This window comes from Cheilinus undulatus, linkage group 13, assembly GCF_018320785.1.
Source record: "Cheilinus undulatus linkage group 13, ASM1832078v1, whole genome shotgun sequence".
In the NCBI taxonomy this organism is placed as follows: Eukaryota; Metazoa; Chordata; class Actinopteri; order Labriformes; family Labridae; genus Cheilinus; species Cheilinus undulatus.
Genome location: NC_054877.1, coordinates 2,893,206 through 2,917,267, shown reverse-complemented (window position 1 = coordinate 2,917,267; position 24,062 = coordinate 2,893,206). Strand labels below are relative to the sequence as shown.

The 24,062-nt window shown below is 41.0% G+C and overlaps 1 protein-coding gene across 2 annotated transcripts in view; it reads left to right on the top strand.

Annotated features, from left to right (window-relative positions):
* LOC121520088 (myosin-7) overlaps nt 1–23,909 on the top strand; it is a 31,916-nt gene extending 8,007 nt beyond the window's left edge. Inside the window, exons 10-37 of one of the 2 annotated variants that reach the window (XM_041803342.1) lie at nt 587–725; nt 815–933; nt 3,070–3,219; nt 3,314–3,484; nt 3,570–3,879; nt 3,962–4,041; nt 8,670–8,875; nt 8,952–9,075; nt 9,163–9,299; nt 9,389–9,644; nt 13,746–13,988; nt 14,074–14,250; nt 14,347–14,492; nt 14,573–14,663; nt 14,737–15,126; nt 16,788–16,914; nt 17,701–17,819; nt 17,909–18,105; nt 18,677–18,860; nt 19,124–19,289; nt 19,369–19,493; nt 19,622–19,930; nt 20,014–20,217; nt 20,303–20,599; nt 20,697–20,801; nt 23,322–23,417; nt 23,500–23,634; nt 23,889–23,909. In XM_041803342.1, the coding sequence (XP_041659276.1) occupies nt 587–725; nt 815–933; nt 3,070–3,219; nt 3,314–3,484; nt 3,570–3,879; nt 3,962–4,041; nt 8,670–8,875; nt 8,952–9,075; nt 9,163–9,299; nt 9,389–9,644; nt 13,746–13,988; nt 14,074–14,250; nt 14,347–14,492; nt 14,573–14,663; nt 14,737–15,126; nt 16,788–16,914; nt 17,701–17,819; nt 17,909–18,105; nt 18,677–18,860; nt 19,124–19,289; nt 19,369–19,493; nt 19,622–19,930; nt 20,014–20,217; nt 20,303–20,599; nt 20,697–20,801; nt 23,322–23,417; nt 23,500–23,634; nt 23,889–23,909 (4,824 nt within the window). Of the gene's footprint in view, nt 1–586; nt 726–814; nt 934–3,069; nt 3,220–3,313; nt 3,485–3,569; nt 3,880–3,961; nt 4,042–8,669; nt 8,876–8,951; nt 9,076–9,162; nt 9,300–9,388; nt 9,645–13,745; nt 13,989–14,073; nt 14,251–14,346; nt 14,493–14,572; nt 14,664–14,736; nt 15,127–16,787; nt 16,915–17,700; nt 17,820–17,908; nt 18,106–18,676; nt 18,861–19,123; nt 19,290–19,368; nt 19,494–19,621; nt 19,931–20,013; nt 20,218–20,302; nt 20,600–20,696; nt 20,802–23,321; nt 23,418–23,499; nt 23,641–23,888 lie in introns of those variants that run through there. The other variant, XM_041803343.1, reaches the window with a different exon arrangement.
* Nucleotides 23,910–24,062: the final 153 nt, after the last annotated feature.

Genomic DNA, 24,062 nt, shown 5'->3' with positions numbered 1-24,062 from the left:
GACTGGTGAGACTTTGGGCTGTTTTCACTGAAGTTTTAATGCTATGGTCATGGCTACGCTGGTTAGGCTGATTTACACTTTATCAGCAATGAGAAATTTACACTAAACCACTGGATTTAAGCTGCAGTAACGGCCTTCAGCACAAAAAGGTACTTGTTTTACAGCCAGCATGTCCTTGCGGGCTCAACATGGGTTATAAGGGGTCTAATGTGGGTTTTTCTGTGGGTTCCATGAGACCCATATATTCCCCATCTCTACAGATCCAAGATAGTGAATGTAGTAAACATGGGCAATTGCAAGGATCTCCAGATGGGTCTCTTATGGGCTGATCCACACTTGCAGTTCACATGGGCAATCACAGGTGGGGCCACCATGGAACCCATGGACAAGCCCACATGGACCCATGTTGTAGCCCACATATAACCCATGTGGGGCCCACATGGACATGCTGGCTGGGTTTACACCATCAGTTGTGTATAAATGTCTTTTAGAATGCATGATAATGATGTGCAGTCCTGTTATTTGTAATGAGCTACCTTCTGCTCTTCTAGCTTTTGTATCTGACTAAGGTTTACATGTTCCACAGAACGCCTTTGACGTTTTGGGCTTTACGCAAGAGGAAAAGAACTCAGTGTACAAGCTGACTGGTGCCATCATGCACTACGGAAACATGAAATTCAAGCAGAAGCAGCGGGAGGAGCAGGCAGAGGCTGACGGCACTGAAGGTTGGAGACGTTCTGTTGTCAGGTTGGGCTGATAAAGAGACTGAATGGTACATGTATACAGTAGTACAACAATCATTCTCCTTCTTCAGATGCTGACAAAGCAGCGTACCTGATGGGCCTGAACTCTGCAGACCTCATCAAAGGTCTTTTGCACCCCAGAGTCAAAGTAGGAAACGAGTGGGTCACCAAGGGACAGAATGTCGCCCAGGTAGGACAAAGGCCTTTCTAGACCTTATAGACTATCTCTATGCTTGATCACAGGTATGGCAGTTTTGTTGGTGGAACCAAGCTGTTTTTACTTAGACTTTCTGAGCAAATATTGCTGAATATTCTGCTAGTTGGTAGGAACTACAACCATAGATGAGATAGCTCAGCTGGGCTTAGAGTCAGACAGCTAAAACAGAACAGCTTGTGGAGAACAGACAGAAAGAGCAGCAATGAAGGAGACTCATACCAAAGTGGTGAGGTTTCCTGGCCTGTTGGCTCAGTGAGTCAAGCCTCTGACTACAAAGACAGAATTAAATGGACAGATATCTGTGGAGAAACCCAGCATCTGTACTGATAAAACCAATTCATGCTAATCTCTTTTTGCATACTATTTGAATTTTGTAGGCATACCCACTAATAGCTGAGATTTCTCAGATGTTTTTTTCGTAGTAAGAACTGACAGATTGCCTAGCTAAGGCCCGGATAGCTATTTAAAGGGATACGTAAACATTTTGGCAAATTCTCCCATTGCCATAACTCCTATAGTCTTAGTAATAGGTTTGTTTCTTTTCGTTGTCATTGCAAGCTGTTTCTAGATCGGGGGGACTGTTAAACCAGCTGCACACTAGCAGATGGAATTTTTGCTTTCCCTCATCAAACTCATCAAATACACAATCCAACAACTCCAAAACGCTCTCGTGGACAAGTTGTGACCTGCACATTCACCACGCTATGAAATAATGACGTATAATTATCTAACATTACGACACATGAAGCAAACTCTCGGAAATATCTTGAGTAAACCACTGGGTGGAGTGATATGGTGCAGCAGCCATGTCTGGAGTGTAGTTGTAGTGTAGCTTTGCATTTAACTTTAAAACATCTCCGTCTCGTAATGTTCCATGATTATTTCATAGCGTGGTGAATGTACAGGCCACAACTTGTCCACGAGAACGTTTTGGAGTTGTTGGATTGTGTATTTGATGAGTTTGATGAGGGAAAGCAAAAATTCCGTCTGCTAGTGTGCAGCTGGTTAAACCGTCCCCCCAGATCTAGAAACAGCTTGCAACGACAACGAAAGGAAACAAACCTATTACAAAGACAATAGGAATTATGGCAATGGGCGAATTTGCCAAAATGTTGAAGTATCCCTTTAAGACATGGGTTATCATAGACAGGTCAAAAAACAACACTACTGACAGAAACCTGCACTAGAATAGCTGGTCTACTTTGTCTTTGTCAATCAACAACCATCAGTTTCAGGGTTTACTTCAGAAAGTCTTTGACAATGGCAGTGGTTCTCAGTGTGGGAGTCGGGACCCCCTCGGGGGTCATGAGACACAGAGAGGGGCGCACCAGATGTCTTCCAAACAGGACATTTTAAAATTGTTTAAAAGTTGAATATTCTATTCATTTTAAAAAAATATATATTGCTGTTTTCAGGCTAAAACCTTGTATCTCCAAAATCAGGAGATGAAAGAAAAAACGCCGTATGTCTCAGTTAATTTGAATGTTCATAGTCAGCACTTTTTTGAAAATTTCTATGGCTTTAATATCAGACAGATGTAAAGGGTGACCAATAGTGCTGATTTATGAAAAAAATGTAATAATAAAGTGAAATTCAAGATTTTGGCCTGATGCCAGCAACATGCATGAAATTAGATAAATGTAAAATAAAATCATTGTCATTCAATGAGATTTAAGCTGAAATCAAAGTTTCAAAATCCTTAGAACGTGAGTCTGCACATGACTATTTTGATTTTGCATGGTTGTGTTCATATATGCTATACCTGTACCTTAGGTACAGTGGGGGTCCCTGGTCTCTGGCGTCTTTATTTGGGGGTCTCAATCTAGAAAGTTTAGACCCCTGCTCTATAGTCTTGTAAGCAAGGTTTTTCTGTTTTTATATTCTGACATCTAAAACACAAAAACACATTTTCCTCTTGTATCGGGAGTCTGGCTTCATGTTTCAATGCTCCACTTTTTTCCAACTGCTGCTATTTAGTGGAGACTTCTCTTCCAAAGTGATGGTGATTTTGTGCCATGAGATCTCGTCACCCCTACTATATGGTTAATATTTCTACAAAGGCATTAGGAAAATAACAACGTTGTTTTTAATACATGTCCTGTCCTACAGGTCACCTATGCTGTTGGGGCTTTATCCAAGGCTGTTTATGAGAGGATGTTTCTGTGGATGGTATTTAGAATTAACCAATCACTGGAGACCAGGCAGCCTCGCCAGTACTTCATTGGTGTACTGGACATTGCTGGATTTGAAATTTTTGATGTAAGACAGTGCATAATCAATAATAAATCCCTCTAATAAGGCTTACCTTTCCTCTAACATACAAATAGATAATCATTATTTCTTTAACCTTCAGTTCAACACGTTTGAGCAGCTGTGCATCAACTTCACCAATGAGAAACTGCAGCAGTTCTTCAACCACCACATGTTTGTGCTGGAGCAGGAGGAGTACAAGAAAGAGGGCATTGAGTGGACTTTCATTGACTTCGGTATGGACCTGCAGGCCTGCATCGACCTGATTGAAAAGGTGAGAGACCATGCTGTTTGCATCTTCCTGAAGAGAACTGAACTAAGAGAGTAACTAAGAGTATTTATATTTTCTTTCCTCTCAGCCCATGGGTATCATGTCCATCCTTGAAGAGGAGTGCATGTTCCCCAAGGCCTCTGACACAACTTTTAAAGCGAAGCTCTACGACAACCATCTGGGGAAATCTGCAAACTTCCAGAAACCAAGGATCGTCAAAGGAAAACCAGAGGCCCACTTCGCCCTGATTCACTACGCTGGAACTGTTGACTACAACATCAACAACTGGCTGGTGAAGAACAAGGATCCTCTCAATGAGACTGTGGTCGGACTCTACCAGAAGTCTACGCTGAAGCTCTTGGCTTTACTCTTTGCAAACTATGCTGGAGCTGACTCAGGTATTCTTATGCAAATGATTTTAAGAGTAGATTATCTTATTGTCAGTAAGATTTCAGGTTACCCATTATATTTTTCAAACAGTTATGGCTGAGGCGGTTGAGGGCAAAAAAGAGAAGAAGAAGAAGGGATCCTCATTTCAGACTGTCTCTGCTCTGCATAGGGTAATGTCAACTCAATACTGACTTTAAAACTCAACCAAACCTTAAAAACTCAGTCCTTTATGAATTTTAACAAATGTTGGCTGTTTTAATGAATTAATGAATAATTTCAGCAAAGTTTTTTTTTTAATCACAGTTCAGGCACCTTATTTACTACCTGGTAGTCAGTTGCGGTTGATGACAGTTGGCCTGTGTAGGTGCTCTTGTTGGGGATATCTGCAGGTCCGAGCAGGCCTCTGAGCGCTGCATAGACACAGGTGGTGCAACTTTAGGAATAAATGTGTTTCCAGCATTTCAGTACTACTGGTGCTAAACACATGATAAAATCAGCTTTTTCAGTTTAATTCTGAGCATCTCTGCATCTATTTTAGAACCATCTAGTCCCAAGAATTCTTATTTGGAGTCGAGGGTCTGATTGTTTTTATGGTTTATTTGAATATTGACATTACCGATGCCTTGCTACATCTTAATCCTGTGTGTCTTGTGTGTTTGCACACAGCCCTGTAGTTCCATGTCTTTATATGGGCATACTAAGAAAGGAGAAGTGTCAGCACTCAAAAATGTCCTTTTTGGTAGTTTTATTCAAGGCAGCGAGGCACAACGGACGCGTTTCGACTTAGTCTTCCTCAGCATTGTGAAACAATACACGGAAGAGTGCCTTAAATACAGGAAGTGTTGAGGTACAGCTTTCAAAATAAAATACAATGAAATAAATTTAATGGGTTTCCTGGTAGGGGCTCTAACGTGTAACAATACCTTGTACAAAGATCAATGTAAATATAAATGTAGAAATGCATTACAGTGACAATACACCAAACACCAATATCCAAATAGTACAAAAAATGTACAAAAAATGTGCACCTACAAAAGTTCAGCCGATCCTGGACATGACTCTCCAGTCATACTGACAAAGTATTAAACACTGTATCAGATAAATAATCAAAGAAAAGAGCAATAAATATTCAAGAGAAGACGTTGCATTTTTATATAGGAGTCTTGAATGCATAAGGCTCCCTCTAGTGGCTAAAAATGTTAGAATTGCAAAAAGGTCCTAACATTACTAAGAACAAGATAACCACATAACTCGTGATTGAACCAAACATCTGTTCAAAAGCACCAAATGCCATAAATAAAGCGGTGAATAAATAAATGTTAATGTCAGAGTGACACTGCTTTATTTATGACATTTGGTGCTTTTGAACAGACGTTTGGTTGTTAGTAATATTAGGACCTTTTTGCAATTCTAACATTTTTAGCCACTAGAGGGAGCCTTATGCATTCAAGAGTTATATAAGAAATGTAGCTTCTTTCTCTTGAATATTTATTGCTCTTCTCTTTGATTATTTATCTGACAGCTTGATAATAGAAGTGTATTTTAATTCATTTCAAATTATTTCCTTTTATAAAATCTACTGAGGTATTTATAAGTCTAATAGATTTATTTATTGAGTGACACCATTTAAGGCATTGCTTTAAGTGTCTTTGAACAGATGTTTTATTTAATGACTCTCCAATATGAGTTTGTGGTTATCGTGCTCTTAACAATGTTAGGACCTTTTTCAATTCTAACATTTTTAGCCACTAGAGGGAGCCTTATGCATTCAAGACTCATATATAAAAATGCAACGTCTTCTCTTGAATATTTATTGCTCTTTTCTTTGATTATTTATCTGATACAGTGTTTAATACTTTGTCAGTATGACTGGAGAGTCAGGTCCAGGATCGGCTGAATTTTTGTAGGTGCACATGTTTTGTACATTTTTTTGTACTATTTGGATATTGGTATTTGGTGTATTGTCACTGCAATGCATTTCTACATTTATATTTACATTGATCTTTGTACAAGGTATTGTTACACGTTAGAGCCCCTACCAGGAAACCTATTAAATCTATTTCATTGTATTTTATTTTGAAAGCTGCACCTGAACACTTCCTGTATTTAAGACACTCTTCCATGTATTGTTTCACAATGCTGAGGAAGACTAAGTCAAAACGCGTCCGTTGTGCCTCGCTGCCTTGAATAAAACTACCAAAAAGGACATTTTTGAGTGCTGACACTTCTCCTTTCTTAGTAAGTCTTTTTCGTCAGGCACCTTAGAAAAGTTTTTTTGTTTGAAGGGTGCTCCTTCCTGTGCTTTGCTTGGGCATAAACAGGGTATTTTTCTGTACTTACAAGTAAAAAACTGCACACGCTTGAAGCTAACAAACACATAGCATTCATCTTGAAAAGAGGTGTAAACATTTTAGCTGTTGTAAAACACATCATTTATCTAATGCAGGTTTTCCTCAGAAACATTCTCAAGTGAAAAATTAAGATATCAGTGGCTGAGGCCCATTCTTCGGTGTATCGTTAAACAGAATCCATATCAGTTAGGCGGGACTAGCGGATTACTCTGTCTGTTGAGAGAGTCAGAGTTGTCAGAGACTTTAAAGCAGGGGTGTCCAAACTTTTACCACTGGGGTCGCATACATAAATATATAAGGATGGAGGGGCCACTTTCATACGCCTCATCCTGAGGACTGTTAAATTAGTAAAAACATTCTTATGATGGTTAAGATATGCTTCGTTATTGGGTATGCTTAAATGGCTAGTTAATGGCTGACAAGGTAAATAGCTAGTCATCTCAAGGGTTTTAGGGAGGCCAGTCAGATTTCAGGAGGCCCTGGTCGGCCCTGGCTACTACTGGTTCTGCCCCGAAAACATCATCAGTACTACCATAAGCCTTCGTAATCTATCAGGGCATTAGAAATCAATTCAAATATTGTTATTATGTTGGTTTTCAATATGTTTTCCATTTACATTGTTGTCTTTATGTAGTCACAAAAAACTCAAATCAATAAAGTCTACCTGTCAAAATGTTTGTTTACAGAAATAGCATGGTAGCACTGCCTTGTGCTAAAACAAATTAGTACGATACAGTCAAGCTTCATGTTCAAATGCAGGCCATATTTCATTTAATGTTTAGAAATTGCTGAGGGCCAACAAAAATGGAACTGCGGGCTGCATTTGGCCCCCTGGCCTTAGTTTGGACATCCCTGCTTTAGAGCATGAAAGGCTGGCAGAGCAGATACTAAAACTCAGAATATTTATATACATTTAAACATACATTACTTTCTTTTGCTTGTGCCTAATTTCTTCTTTCTTGTACCTTGTGTTTAAAATAATTTATAAATGTTTTTTCGCTGTCTTCTAACCCCCAAATTTCCCATACTCCATCTGAGCACTCTGGAGCGAATCGCTCCCTCTCTAGTAAAGTCTTTGCAGTTCCACTGCATGCGCTCTGGTCCAGCTCTGATGCCTGACAGAAATGCCCCTACGCTCTGCTCCACTTGAGAAATGCACCAGGTCAATTACTGTCTTACACCTGCAAAGATGATAACTGCCCAAAAACAAAATAAGCCACAAATGTAACACAAATCAGCAGTTTTTAAATGTAATAAGTTCACAAATATCATACATTTATCACAAATGTAAGAGCAGTTGCCTACTGCAAATGCAATAACAAAATTCCTTGCAATCATAATAACTTCATTTGCTGAGATTCATCTATATGTAGGCTTTTAAAAATGTAAATTATTTTTCACAACTGTAACATGAACATGAAAACTAAATGTTTGTCATTGTTTGTTGTTTTTCAAATCAGCTAAAGCTCAAGCCACATCATAAAACATAGTCTTGGGAATTTTTGTTTGCCATGGAACAGGAAGTAGTTACTTCAGAGTCTGTTTTAACAAATTTTAATCTACTCTGCTAACATTAATGACTCTATGAACGTTTTAAGACTCTGTAAAAAAGCTTCCTGTTTCATGGCGAACCAAAAAAAGTCCCCTTAACTACGTTTCTTGATATGACTTCAGCTTGAGCTGATTTGAGCCCACTGGCAGACAAACAATGGCTGCAACTTTTATTTTTCATGTTTACATTACATTTATGGGACGTTAATACATCCTTGAGAGACGGTGATTTCTACCTTCCTGTTAACCTAATGGTTCCATGCAAATGTAAGAGTAATTACATGTGGCAACCACTATAATGTGAGAACTTTATTACATTTGTAGTAATATTACATTTAAAGCTGCAAATTTGTATCACTTTTGTGGTTTATCACACTACCCCAGAATACAACACAATCAAAGAACGAACTGCTGTTTAGTAAATCATCATTAATTCACCATCAGCTCCCATCCTGTGGCACAAGCTATATGGCACTGGTTGGTCGGTGGGTAATAGCTACTACAGCCCTATTAATTAAGAATACTTTATTTTCAAGGGGAAGACCCCAAAATTTTTCATAAAAAACACAACTTCTTTGTGATAAACTTTGACCTTTTAATTTCCTAATATTCTAAGAAGAATCATGGAATAATATTGAAGTTAATGAAAAATGAACACCAGAAAGGGAAAAAAATCTGTTCTTTTCATACATTTTCAGTGTGAACTCGTGGTTCTCCCATGCTCTTATGATCTTGACCCTCCAGCTGCTCTGTTACCTCGGTGTGGAGTATGTGTAATTTGGGGGTAGTGCTCTTATTTTTGAAGAGGTTCTTTTCTACCTTGTGTGCTGAGACTCAGATCAAAATGAATGCTTTAAAGGCTGATATTTCGAAATGAATTCTTTCTCATATTAAAGGAGAACCTGAACAAGCTGATGACCAACTTGAGGTCTACTCACCCTCACTTTGTGCGCTGCATCATCCCCAATGAGACCAAGACTCCTGGGGCGATGGAGAACCCTCTGGTGATGCACCAGCTGCGCTGTAACGGCGTGCTGGAAGGCATTAGGATCTGCAGGAAGGGCTTCCCAAACAGGATCCTCTACGGAGATTTCAAACAGAGGTAGTGTTTTTCAGAGATGGTGTCGTGTCAAACAGAAGACCAGTGTTGAGACATCTGCCCATGTCTTTTTTTGTAGATATCGCATTCTGAATCCTGCTGCCATCCCTGAGGGTCAGTTCATTGACAGCAGAAAGGGAGCAGAGAAACTTCTAGGATCTCTGGACATCGATCACAACCAGTACAAGTTTGGACACACTAAGGTATCGTCTGAATTTGTCAGATATTTGAAAAATGTTGCAGAGGAAAGTGATGAAAAAGATGGACAAATGTTAAAAACTCTTTTTTAGGTGTTCTTTAAAGCTGGACTGCTGGGGCTTCTTGAAGAGATGAGAGACGAACGTCTCTCCAAAATCATCACTGCTATCCAAGCCAGAGCCCGCGGTCTGCTATCTCGACTTGAGTACCAGAAAATGGTGGAGCGCAGGTACCTTTGGTGTCATGCTGATGGTGTTCAATAATTCATAGAGTATTGATTTGTGATGAACATATTTTGTATTATTTAAAAACATTTAGAGATGCATTACTGGTGATCCAGTGGAACATCCGTGCCTTCATGGGGGTCAAGAATTGGCCCTGGATGAAGCTGTACTTCAAGATCAAACCTCTGCTGAGGTCTGCTGAAGCAGAGAAGGAGATGGCCAACATGAAGGAGGAATTCCTGAAACTAAAAGAGGCTTACGCAAAATCTGAGGCCCGTAGAAAGGAACTAGAGGAGAAAATGGTGACTCTTCTCCAAGAGAAGAATGACCTGCAGCTCCAAGTCCAGGCGGTAAGAATGGCACTATCATGACAAAGATGACAAAGATTTGCACTTACAGTCGCTAGAAAAAGTATATGAACCCTTTGAGATTTCTTGGATTTCTGCATAAGTTGGTCATCAAATGTGTTCTGAGCTTCATCAAAGTCACAACAATAGACAAACACAGTCTGCTTAAACTAATACTGCACAAAAAAGTGATATGTTTTTATGTTTTTATTGAACAAACCATGTAAACATTCACAGTGCAGGGTGGAAAAAGTATGTGAACCCCTAGGCTAATGACTGGTTGACCCTCCGTTGACAGCAATAACCTCAACCAAACGTTTCCTGTAGTTGCAGATCAGACCAGCACAACGGTCAGGAGGAATTTTGGACCATTCCTCTTTACAAAACTGTTTCAGTTCAGCAATATTCTTGGGATGTCTGGTGTGCATTGCTCTCTTGAGGTCATGCCAACAGCATCTCAAGCGAGTTGAGGTCAGGACTCTGACTGGGCCACTCCAGAAGGCGTATTTTCTTCTGTTGAAGCCATTCTGTTGTTGATTTACTTCTATGCTTTGGGTCGTTGTCCTGTTGCATCACCCATCCTCTGTTGAGCTTCAGTTGGTGGACAGATGGTCTTAAGTTTTCCTGTAAAATGTCTTGATAAACTTGGGAATTCATTTTTCTGCCAATGACAGCAATCCATCCAGGCCCTGAGGCAGCAAAGCAGCCCCAAACCATGATGGCCCCTCCACCATATTTCACAGTTGGGATGAGGTTTTGATGTTGGTGTGCTGTGCCTTTTTTTCTCCAATCATAGCGTTGTGTGTTCCTTCCAAACAACTCAATGTTGTTTTCATCTGTCCACAGAATATTTTGCCAGTAGTGCTGTGGAACATCCAGGTGCTCTTTTGTAAACTTCAAATGTGCAGCAATGTGTTTTTTGGACAGCAGGTGGTGTCCTCCCATGAACTCCATTCTTGTTCAATGTTTTACTTATTGTAGATTTGACAACACAGATGTTAGCATGTGCCAGAGATTTCTGTAAGTCTTTAGCTGACACTCTAGGATTCTTCTTCACCTCATTGAGCATTCTGCGCTGTGTTCTTGCAGTCATCTTTACAGGACGACCACGCCTAGGGAGAGTATCAACAGTGCTGAACCTTCTCCATTTGTAGACAGTCTGTCTTACCGTGGACACATGAACATCAAGGCTTTTAGAGATACTTTTGTAACCCTTTCCAGCTTCATGCAAGTCAACAATTCTTGATCGTAGGTCTTCTGAGAGCTCTTTTGTGCAAAGCATGGTTCACATCAGGCAACGCTTCTTGAGAACAGCAAATTCAAAACTGGTGTGTATTTTTTATAGGGCAGGCAGCTTTAACCAACACATCCAATCTCATCACATTGATTGGACTCCAGGTTGGCTGACTCCTGGCTCCAATTAGCTTTTGGAGAAGTCATTAGCCTAGGGGTTCACATACTTTTTCCACCCTGCACTGTGAATGTTTACATGGTTTGTTCAATTAAAACATGAAAACACATCATTTTTTGTGTAGTATTAGTTGAAGCAGATTGTGTTTGTCTATTGTTGTGACTTTGATAAAGATCAGAACACTTTTGATGACCAATTTATGCAGAAATCCAAGAAATCTCAAAGGGTTCACATACTTTTTCTAGCAACTGTATCATCATGGCCACCCAAAAGGGGGGATAAGGGGGAGAACTTTCTCGGGCAATGGGGGGCCATGACGGTGAGGAAAATCATGATCCAAGTTAATCAATAATAACCATATTTCATATTTGACCTGAATGACAACCACTCTTATCAAAAACATACATTTTTAATTGAGTTACGCAACAGTAAAATATAACCTTTATCAAACTCAGAAAGGACCGACAGAGCTAAGCCATGATGTGCACAAACATCAGGATGCCAGACAAGAAAATTAGAACTGAACAAATTGCAAGGGAAAAAAAAAATTAAATAAATGCAAAAAATGGTTAAATTGGTAAAATGACAATGGGCTATAAAAAGTAAAAAGGGTCAAAAATAGTGAAAAGCAGTTAAAAAGTGTTTTAAATTGGCAAAAGGTGGAAAATTGTGTGAAAAGAAGTAACAATGGGTTACTGTAGCAACAATGGGCAGAAAAATAACAAAAATGTGTGGCTGGAGCAATGAATGGGTGTCAAAAAGAATCAAAAATTGGTTAAAAGTGTAAAAACACGTGCAGATGGCCTAGAGGGCTAAGTCGTGACCCACGTACGCGAGTGTCCGGGGTTCAAATCCAGCGTGTGGCCCTTTTCTGCATGTCCCATTCTTGTCCAGTTTCTGACTCTGTCCTCTGTCCTTCTCTCTCAAATACAGGCATGAAAAGCCCAAAAATAATTCTTAGAATAAGTCTTACAAGCTTGATAAGTAGCAAAAATTGATAAAGAAAGATGGTTACCCAGTGGCAAAAATGGGTTACATGTAAAAATGTGCAATAAGCGAGGCTAATCTATAACTCAGGTAAAAGTAAAAAGTTAGTCATTTAGAATTTACTCTGAGTAGCTATACTCTCATTCCCAAGTGGCTTTCACCGTGAAAATATGACATATATATAAAACAGATGGATTCACCTGTTTCTGTGTTTCTTAACAAATCTATCAGGCATGTCAGGTTATGGACCTCGTTGTTGTGGCTTTTAGTGTTTTATTTTTTTACTCAGTACTCAGAGCTCTTTAAAATGTATTTAAGTACAATTCTTCACCCAGAATATACTTAAAGGGGACATAGTATGCATGACTAACTTTTTCAGGCTTTTCTAACAAAAATAAGTCCCCCTGGCCTGTCCACAATCCCCTTAAATACCAGACCCACCCCCCTACAACCCCACACCTTTCAGAAAATGTGTGCTGAAACAAGCCATTCTCAGATTTTACCCTAATGATGTCATGAGGGGAGTTAGCTCCGCCCCCAGGTTTGGTTGGCCCTCCCCGCTTGGAAGAAACTTCCGCCTTCGTCTCCTGATCTTTCTCTCAGTGAGAAGCAGAAATGCTGGATAGCTCAGTGGGTTACCCTGCAGACTATGGTCTGGGAGATTGATGGTTCAAATTCCAGTTTCTGTAACATGGTAACATCAGGAGTGCCAAATCCATTTACTGACAGGGGTGTGGCCAGGGGTGGAGTCAGACAGCTCATTAACATTTAAAGCCACAGACACAGAAACTTCTTGTTCTGAGCAGGGCTGAAACAGAGGAGGTTTTAGACATGCAAAAATCCAACATTGGAGTTTTTTCAGCAACAAACTTCACAGACATATTTTGGGAACCTCTGAGACCGATATAAACTTGTCTTAAAAGGGTCAAATATGTCCCCTTTAGTAAAAGTAGTGATTTTGAAAACTACTCAAAAAAGTACAAGTACACAAAAAACCTTCTCAATTACAATAATTTGAGTAAATGTCAGTTACTTTCCACCCCTGGCATTGAAGGAGTGAAATGTGTTTAAAGTAGAAAAAGACCAAAAATGGCAAAAAAAAAAAAAAAAAGTTCAGAAAGAAGAGGTGAAAAGTGATAACACAGTGGCATAAAAGGGTAACATATAAAAATGTGTTCCAAGAACAAAAAAAAAAAAAAAAAAAAGGTGAAAAAGGGTTTAAATGTGTTAAAAATTGGAATAATGGGTCACAGGGCAAAATTGGGCCAAAAAATGGCAGAAATGGGCATGTAAAGTAGTGAATGTGTGTTTCAAAGCAGCAAAAAACATTTAAAACTGGAGAAAAGGGCAAACATGTCAAAAAAAGTGTGGAAAAGTGATTACACAGTGGGAAAAAAAATGCTCAAAGAAGCAAAAATAAGAAAAAGTGCATGAAAAAGGTGAAAAGTGGCTAAGAGATACGGTTAAGAAAAGTTAGTCATTGTTTTTAAGAACAATGCTACTGATCCAACACACATTCATTGATATCATCAATAAATCATAACTGTGGAGGCCATTCTCTGGGTTTTTAGGGGTCCATTCTCTGGGTTTTCAGGGGCCCATTCTCTGGGTTTTCAGGGGCCCATTCTCTGGGGTTTACAGGGGCCCTACCCATTCTGTGCATGCCATTACCATATGTGTTGATGAGTTTAAATGTTTTTGTGCAGGAACAAGATAATCTTTGTGATGCAGAGGAAAGATGTGAGGGGCTGATCAAAAACAAAATTCAGCTTGAGGCAAAAGCCAAAGAGTTGACAGAAAGACTGGAGGATGAGGAAGAGATGAACGCTGAGCTTACAGCCAAGAAGAGGAAGCTGGAGGATGAGTGTTCAGAGTTAAAGAAGGACATCGATGACCTGGAGTTAACTCTGGCTAAAGTGGAGAAAGAGAAGCACGCCACTGAGAACAAGGTACGACCTCAAACTTAACCACTGCCCTAACTCAGGTAAATACTTTAACAAGGAGCTCAGCAATCCTTCTTTTCACCTGTCCCAGGTTAAAAACCTGGTGGAAGAGATGGCTGCCCTGGATGAAATCATCGCTAAGCTGACCAAGGAAAAGAAAGCCTTACAGGAAGCTCATCAGCAAACCCTGGATGACCTGCAGAGTGAGGAAGACAAAGTCAACACTCTGACCAAGGCCAAGGCCAAGCTGGAGCAGCAAGTGGACGATGTAAAAAATCATATAAAAAATCAGTGTTTTTTTATAAAATACAATCAAAGATTTTAAATCAAACCAATGAAAACCATTATCATTTTGTTGTTAAAGCTTGAAGGATCTCTTGAGCAAGAGAAGAAAATTCGAATGGATCTTGAGAGGGCCAAGAGGAAGCTGGAGGGAGACTTAAAGCTGAGCCAGGAGACTGTAATGGATCTGGAAAATGACAAGCAACAGCTGGAGGAGCGTCTCAAGAAGTACATAGACATTATGACATTAATCATCATAGTCATCATTTCATATTGGGTTCAAAACTAACAATAGTTAAACTTTTCAGGAAAGACTTTGAGATCAGCCAGCTGAATGGGAGAATTGAAGATGAACAAGCCATAATAGTTCAACTTCAGAAGAAGCTGAAAGAGCTGCAGGTAAAAACGTGCTCCATGAAGTGTAAAGGTCGGAGCAGTGCTTCATTCTAACGCTGTTCTGTTCTGGCTCTAGGCTCGAGTAGAGGAGCTGGAGGAAGAGCTGGAGGCAGAGCGAGCTGCCCGAGCCAAGGTGGAGAAGCAGAGAGCAGACCTGGCCAGAGAGCTGGAGGAGATCAGTGAGCGTCTGGAGGAGGCCGGAGGAGCAACAGCTGCTCAGATTGAGATGAACAAGAAGAGGGAGGCAGAGTTCCTGAAACTCCGCAGAGACCTGGAAGAGGCCACTCTGCAGCATGAAGCCACTGCTGCCACCCTGAGGAAGAAGCAGGCTGACAGCGTAGCTGACCTTGGAGAGCAGATCGACAACCTGCAGAGAGTCAAACAGAAGCTGGAGAAGGAGAAGAGCGAGCTCAGGCTGGAGCTGGATGACGTGGTCTCCAGTATGGAGCAAATCGTTAAGTCCAAGGTATGTGTGCATGAAGATGCCCAACATTGGTGCTACTCATCCCTGCCCTAAACGAGAGCCGAAATATTTTTACACAAGCCACCAAAAAAGCCCCTTTCTTCCCTCAGAAATGTTTATTTGAGAATAGAGACAACAGTTTTGGTTTATTAACGAATAAAAAGCATGATTTATGATGCAATAAAGGATGGATATTGTTGATACTGATCCCTCTCCATTATCATAGTTGTTAATGGGGTGAAACAACCCATCGATGTATATCAATACATCAGTTGGCTGTTCATTTATCCAATCAGATCAAAGTCTAAACATCAACAATGTCACCTTGTTCTTTTTTACTGGTGAGAAATAACAAGACAGACGATTTATATGAAAGTAGTAGATGGGGGGCGGCGAGAGATGAAGGTGGGAGGGAAAGAAAAAAATGTATATAATAACAATAAGAATATGAAAATAAATAAAACTACATCTAAGTACACATAGTTAAGACAGCAATACAGACTACTGGAGGCCTTTAGCAGAGATTTTCAGAAGGATAACTGCTCTGAAATTTGAGTGTTATGGTCATCAGTATGTGGTGTTTTATGCAGAGAAAAATAATCATGATAAAAAATAACTATATAACAGGAAAAAAATCATCACCTAAAAGCTATGCTTTTATTTTGAAATTACCCCCACATGCCTGTTGACAGTTTCTGCCCCAGCAGTGTCCTCAACAAGCTAGCGTAGCAGCAGTTTCTGGGGGAAAGAGGATATCGTCTCCTCTTGGCTGAGTGTTGAGTGTTGCCTGATACAGACTCTACAGATAAACACAGAGGAGAAAGTCCGCTGCTTCATGCCTCCTTTGATTCACTGATTTAAGTCTGCCGTCTCGTGTTAGATTTATATAAAAGTAAAAGCTGTCTGAACTTAACATGACTCAAGCAGGATGGCTTCTCTCTATACACCCCCCCATCACTGAAATAAACTTTGCTCTAAGTCTAACTTCTCCAGTTGATCATGATCATGGAAGGTGGCAGAAAAGAGAAAAGAGTCATGAGAGGACATGAGGGAATACAAACTTTTGGTACTAAAAATGTTTGCTGTCATAGATTTAGGATCTTTTTTAACACACATGTCCATATGTTCCTAATTTGAATATAATGAGGGGTCTCAATTTTAAGTAATTAGATGACATTTTATCTCCTTGTCCTACTAGTCCTTTTACTGTGCTAATGTGACTTCCTGCCACCTCATTTGACATGGTAGCCAGCTTTATTTTCCCAGTTTTAAGACATTTCAACCTTGGATTACTATTTAAACCAATGGGACCTGCTGCTATACGTTTTGGAGCTCACCACAGCAGACCTAAGAGAAGCAGGACTGTTTGGCAGTGGAGAATACTCGTGCTGGGAGTATTGAAATATCGATGTTTACAAAGTACTCTTCTGGTATCGAAAAATTTAATTAAAAATTACCAACATTTTTTGACTGTATATTCTAACGCTGGCTCTAAAAAGACTTTTTTTTTTTAGGATGAGAAAGTCAGACAAGAAGTCCATCTTAGCTGAAACTAACACACATCTGTATCAAGGTCATAATATGACTGCTTGCTTGATCAATTTCAACAAATTGCTGGACAATTTGTCAGAAACTGTTGTGAACTATAATTTATGACTTTTTAGACTACTTTGGAGAAGACCTGCAGGACTTTGGAGGATCAAATGAACGACTACAGGGGCAAATGTGATGAATATCAGAGATCCCTCCATGACTTCACCACCCAAAAAGCCAAGCTCCAGGCTGAGAACGGTCAGCGTTTTCCTCTTTTCACTCTAAAGCCGGGTGTACATTGTATGATTTTCCTCCAATTCAGCCATGAATTTTGAGTCGCACGACTCACCTTGAAGTCGGACCGACTTTCAGTCGGATTGGGCGTTGTTTGTCGTGCTTTGTACAGGAGGGTACAATGGCCGACCGCAGCCCAACTATGACCTGACGAGCTGTCCTGACTGGTCGGATATAGTTCTGACATGTTTGATGTTTTGGTCGTACGACTCCAGACACTCAAGTCAGAGCAGAGACTCGAGCAGGATAAACAACTTTGGGGGATTTTTTCCTTTCTAAACTATCAGACAACGTCCTAAATTACCACGACAATAGCAGAAAAAACTATCTGATGCCCCTCCACCCCCGCTATGATAAAGGAAATACACAAGCAGGAAATATTCCTACCCAGAGACCTGCAGCTGACACAGAGGTGATGCTGTTTGTGTGTGTGATTGAGAGAGAAAGCAGGAGAGAGACAATGAGAGACAGAGATAGGATATGACTGGAAACACTTCAACCTCAGTGTGTGAAGCTTCTTTAAAAAGGATTTCTGCCACAGTCCGACCTGACTTCACTCGTACAGTGTGAGCACTCAGGTCAGGCACGACCATCAGACTGTTTAGTGTGAGCACATAAATCATGAGCGATGGTCGTGCGTTGTAATTCTGCCACGACTGTCATATGGTTGAAATCATACAGTGTATGCCCAACTTAAATACTGTATTCATTTATAACAGAACAAAGCAACTAGAATATTCTCATTTCTAGATGAATATTCAAGACAGCTGGAGGAGAAAGAGTCGCTGATATCTCAGCTGACCAGGGGAAAGAATTCCTACAATCAACAACTGGAAGATCTAAAAAGACAGCTAGAGGAGGAGATCAAGGTATGAGCAGGCTGAATGTGCCGGTTGTGTTTACACCATAGAAGGATTTATGTTAAAGAGAAACAATCATATCTTCCACATACATCCAGGCCAAGAACGCCCTGGCCCACGCCGTGCAGTCTGCCCGTCATGACTGTGACCTGCTCAGAGAGCAGTATGAGGAGGAGCAGGAGGCCAAGGCTGAGCTCCAGCGGGGCATGTCCAAGGCCAACTCTGAGGTGGCACAGTGGAGGACTAAGTATGAAACCGATGCCATCCAGAGGACGGAGGAACTGGAGGAGGCCAAGTAAGTGCAGAACATACAAGAACATCAGCTGTAATGTAAGGAAAAGCTGGGGATCCATTCATTTTCTAATTCGCTTATCCTGTGCATTGGATTGTGGGTAATTCCTGCGAGTGGAGGATACATATGGGCATCCTTGGAAATTCTCTGTTTGAAGGACTCAGTCCTTGGAAAATTTTGAGGATCCTCGCCATGGAACGGTCCTCCGGTGGAGTATCCTTCAAAAATGACCGTTCCAGGATCCTTCCTTATATGTCAGCCCTGCATTTGACTGCCAACCAGTCGCTCAGTGACAGCTGGGATAGGCCCCCCACAACCCCCAGTGGGATAAGTGGTATAGAAAATGGACGGATGTTGCTTTAAGACAAATACAGAAAATTAAAACAACCTGTGAAGTTTAATGATTGTCAAACAGCCCTGAAATCATCACCACTGCATTATAAATGTTCTCTTCCATTAATGGCAGTAAACCACAGGGTATTTATTATTATATGAGTTAATAATTGACATTTGTTTAGGTGACCCCTCTGATTAAAGTCATTATAGAAACTCCAGACTTGTGATCTACTTTCAGGAAGAAGCTGGCTCAGCGTCTGCAGGATGCTGAAGAGGCTGTTGAAGCAGTGAATGCTAAATGTTCCTCTCTGGAGAAGACCAAACACAGACTGCAGAATGAGATTGAAGATCTCATGGTGGACGTGGAGAGGTCCAACGCTGCTGCTGCCGCTCTGGACAAGAAGCAAAGGAACTTTGACAAGGTATATCAGTGTTGTTTTTTTTTTGTTTGTTTGTTTTGTTTGTTTTTTATCCCAATCAAATACATATGAGAATCAGATCAACTTTTATCATTCTGAATTCTTCTTTCCCACAAATTATCAACACTGATGAGTCTGTCCACAAATACTTGATGAAGATTATGATAGTTAATAGTTCAGAGAGACCTGGTGTTGATCAGCCTCTTCTTTAAACTGCAGAGAGCTTCATATGATGATTTAAAGTTTTATCTTGATTAAATGTTTAGGTCCTGTCTGAGTGGAAGCAGAAATACGAGGAGTGTCAGTGTGAGCTGGAGAGCTCCCAGAAGGAAGCCAGGTCTCTGAGCACTGAGCTCTTCAAACTGAAGAACTCCTATGAAGAATCTCTGGAACATCTGGAGACCATGAAGAGAGAGAACAAGAACCTGCAGGGTAAGGGTCATTGAATGTGCTTTACAATAAATACATTAAACATATGCAAACAACAACTAAATACTTCTGTCATAAACAGAGGAGATTTCTGACCTCACTGAGCAACTTGGTGAGGGAGGAAAAACCATCCATGAGCTGGAGAAGAACCGTAAGCAGCTTGATCAAGAAAAGACTGAGATTCAGTCTGCTCTAGAGGAAGCTGAGGTAGGCCAAAAACTCAGGTCCTCTCTCTCTAAAATACGTACAGTTTGAAAATGATGCTGCAAAATAAAGTGAAAAGTGTACAAGAAAACAAGCCTGATTAATGACAATGATTTTCATTTTTATTTCAGGCTTCTCTTGAGCATGAAGAGGGCAAGATTCTGAGAGCCCAGCTTGAATTTGCTCAGATTAAAGCAGAAATGGAGCGTAAAGTAGCAGAGAAAGATGAGGAGATGGAGCAGAGCAAGAGGAACTCACTGAGGACCATTGACACCCTGCAGAGCTCCCTGGAGGCTGAAATTCGCAGCAGGAATGAGGCCCTCCGTCTGAAGAAGAAGATGGAGGGAGACCTCAACGAGATGGAGATCCAGCTCAGCCAGGCCAACAGACAAGCTGCTGAGGCTCAGAAACAACTCAAGGCTGTTCACGCACATCTGAAGGTACCAAAAGTCGCTTTTAATGTCATTGAGTTTACATTTTTACTGATGCGTCTACCTGACTGGAGGCATCAAACTTTCTCCAGGATGCTCAGCTCCAGCTTGATGAGTCTCTGCGCGCCAATGATGATATGAAGGAAAATATCGCCATAGTTGAGAGGCGCAACAACCTGCTCCAGGCTGAGGTTGAGGAGCTGAGAGCTGCTCTGGAGCAGACTGAGAGAGGGCGCAAGCTTGCAGAGCAAGAGCTGCTGGATGTGACTGAGAGGGTGCAGCTACTGCACTCCCAGGTATGGAAGATAGTAGACTTCAAACTTTCACAATTTTCCTGTAATATCACTGCATAACAAAATTACCTTTACATTTCTGTCAAAGAATACCAGCCTGATAAATCACAAGAAGAAGCTGGAGGCAGACACGGCCCAGCTCCAGACTGAGGTGGAGGATGCACTGCAGGAGTGCAGGAATGCTGAGGAGAAGGCCAAGAAGGCCATCACTGATGCTGCCATGATGGCAGAGGAGCTGAAGAAAGAACAGGACACCAGCGCCCACCTGGAGCGTATGAAGAAGAACATGGAGCAGACCATCAAAGACCTGCAGCACCGTCTGGATGAAGCTGAACAGATCGCCATGAAGGGAGGGAAGAAGCAGGTGCAGAAGCTGGAGGCCAGGGTGAGTCCCACACGTCTGCTTTTGTTATCATTTTAAGCTGCAGACATGGAGGCTTTTTAAAGGTTGGAAATTTAAAAACAACACTGTCTCTGATCAGGTGAGAGAGCTGGAAAATGAGGTGGAAATGGAGCAGAAGAAAAGCAGCGAAGCTGTAAAGGGAATCCGCAAATATGAGCGCCGTATCAAGGAACTCACCTACCAGGTAAGATGACAATAAATCACTTTTTTGTTATTGGATTTACAATAAAAGTCTGAATTTATCACAGTGCATTTTGAATTTCCCTGCCAACCTTTCAGAGTCATTGTTAGATTGAAGTCAGATTTACTTAAACCTGCACCTCGCCATCTTCTCCTTCTCTCTTATTTATGGGTTGTGATGTGTTCATTTTCACACATCTAAAGTGAACAATCCTGAAAAAAGAGGAAATGCAAAGTTCCAATAATACCAATGAGACAGTGTTGATTTGATGAAGTACTCAGACATGTGACAAAGTGCCGTCTAACACTAAACTGTGTTCCAAAACATTATGCAAATATGAATCCAATCAATTTGATTTTTAGTTTTTCACTGAAAGTTTTCACTTGTGCTACTTCCTCCTGTCAGCTTCACTGACATCAGTCTCACTCCTGTGAGACTCTAGTCTCACAACCCTGGATATGTTAGGAAAATTAAAGAGAGATCATCAAACTGTGAAAAGATTTGTGTGTGATTCAGAGATCAGACGGGTTCGTTCAGATCAAGGCGGATTAAGGAATGTTTCTGTAAGGCAAAATAAAACGGGTGTACACTTTACGGTTTCAAGCTGACCGTACGACAGTCGTGGCAGAATGTCATCTCATACTGCATGACTGAATCGCTTACGATGCACGACCATAGCACAGGAGTTGAGTGCTCACACTGTACGACTGAAGTCTGGGTGAGACTGTGACAGAAACCCGCCGAGTTTCCTTTTTAAAAAGTCTCAGGGTCTAAGAGTGAATTGTCTCCAGTCATATTCTCTCTCCCCCCTCTCTCTCTCCCGCTCTCTCTCACCCTCTCCTGCTACGTTTCTCTATCCCACACATCCCACACATACAGAGCATCACCTCTGTGTCAGCTGCAGGTCTGCGGATAGGAATATTTCCTGCTGGTTTATTTACTTTATCGTAGTGGGGTGCATCAGAAAGTTATTCCATCTGTTGTCATGGTAATTTAGGATGTTGTCTGACCATTTACTAAAGAAAACAATCCCCCAAAGTTGTTAATTCTGCTTGCGTTTCTTCTCTCACTGTGAAGTGTCTTGAGTCGTACGACCAAAATATCAAACATGCCAGAAATCCTCCTGACCACTTGGGAGCAGGTAGTGGGGTCGTGTCGGGCTGTGGTCAGCCGGCGTACCCCCCTGTACACAGCACCACAAACGACGCCCGATCTGACTGAAAGTCGACCTGACTTCAGAGTGAGTTGTGCGACTCAAAATTCGTGGCTGAATTAGAGGAAAATCACACAGTGTATGCTCGGCTTAAATCCCATCATTCCCTTACCTCAAACCCTATAGAGCCAGGATCATCAACTACATTTGCACGAGGGCCAAATTTAGTCTTGGCAGAGATTGTGGGGGCCGGACTTTAAAATAAACTGAAATAAGATAAATACCCTGGTCTAATTAACATAATTATAATATTAGAATTTATGTTTCCTTTCAAAATGCAGATCATTCTAGCCGTTAACAGTGAAGTCTGTGTGTCACCTGTACTGCAGCCAGCCACGAGGTAGCCAATGAGATACTTTCTCTACATAACTGGGGGTTGTCATGTGGTCCATCACTGGTTTGGATGGTTATATGGTGCTCTGATTGGTGAAAAACATTTGCAGAAAAAAACTTTTGTTTTGATTCTCGGGCTGAAAAAATGTAACTCTACAAGAGTTTGACGTAGGAGGTTGCCACAGAAAACAGTAGATTTAATCAGGACTGGAGCGATGAATATGTGTTTATCACGCATCACATTTACTAACGATTCCAGAGAGGTTGATTTATGCCAAAACAGATGAAATGTCAAGTTGTCCTGAATAAAACTGGTTCAATGTTCACATTTTTGGGGTTGATTTGATAATTGGGGGCCAGATGGAAACCTTTGGGGGGCCTGATATGGCCCCTGGGCCACCAGTTGATGATCACTGCTGTAGAGAACCTGTGGAGCATCTTTAAAAGGAAGCTCTATGAGGGTGGACAGCAGTTTATTTCTAAACAGCAGCTCTGGGAGGAACCCTGACATCAGAGAAAGGCTCCTATGTTAATATGGGACTGGATCTGTAAAGAGGGTTTTCATAGTAATAGCTTAGAGTTGAGACCAAATTACCTCCTAAAGCAAAAAATACAACAGATTTCTGTTTCCAATCCTTTTGGGTATTTTGAATCTCTGTTTTGCATAGAAATGTGGAACACTGCATTGAAGTTAGTTGCAGAAAAATGGCACCATGAACACTAATTATTTTGTTGAATACAATCCAGATTACAATTTAATTGTTGAGGAATGAAAAATCCTAAGAAAGTAAATCAAGATTGCATGATTGCCAGTGTTCAAATCTACATAAACTCACGGCATCTAGTAGGACACCTTCCTGATAATGCAATGCCAGTTTTTCTAGTATCATTTTGCCCTACAATCAGGAACATAGAACGAGGGTAAATTCAGCATGTGTGCTCATAACAAAGACTTTAAACTTGTGTCTACTCTACAGACCGAGGAGGACCGCAAGAATATCACCAGGCTTCAAGATCTGGTAGATAAGCTGCAGATGAAAGTGAAAGCCTACAAGAGGTCTGCTGAGGAGGCTGTAAGTAAAGAAAAGTATGAACCAAGGTCTAAACGTTGCTTTTCCCTCTACTGCAGTCTAGCTAATTCATTTCTAAATACAGGAGGAACAGGCCAATGTTCATCTTGGAAAGTTCCGCAAGCTGCAGCATGAGCTGGACGAGGCTGAAGAGAGAGCCGACATCGCTGAGACTCAGGTCAACAAGCTCCGTGCCAAGAGCCGCGACGCTGGCTCCAAGGTTTGAAGCATGCACTGTAGCAGGTGCACAGCATCTGACCCTGACACATGCTGCCCTCTATAGGCTGCATTTAACATGTATGCCGCTCTGCTTTTAAGTCTGAGCACACATTAGTGTGCAGTCAGCAGCAGTGCCTTTGTGTATAATATAGCAGGTAAAGAAATACATTGCTGTTTGATGCTAAAGCAATACTAATCTGAAGACTCTAACAAGTCTTTCTCTTCTTTCCCCTGCGTCTATGATGGCTGCGACAGAAAGGGTTTGATGAGGAGTGAAGCTGTGGAGGCCTTGGAGAAACACGTGTGTGTGCTGTGAACTGTAGATCCCCTAAACTATCACTCTTCACATCCTGTAGTCTCTAATAAAACCTCATTCTGCTGTTTATCCTTGTGTTGTTCCATTTTTTTAAATAATGGGATTTATGGAAT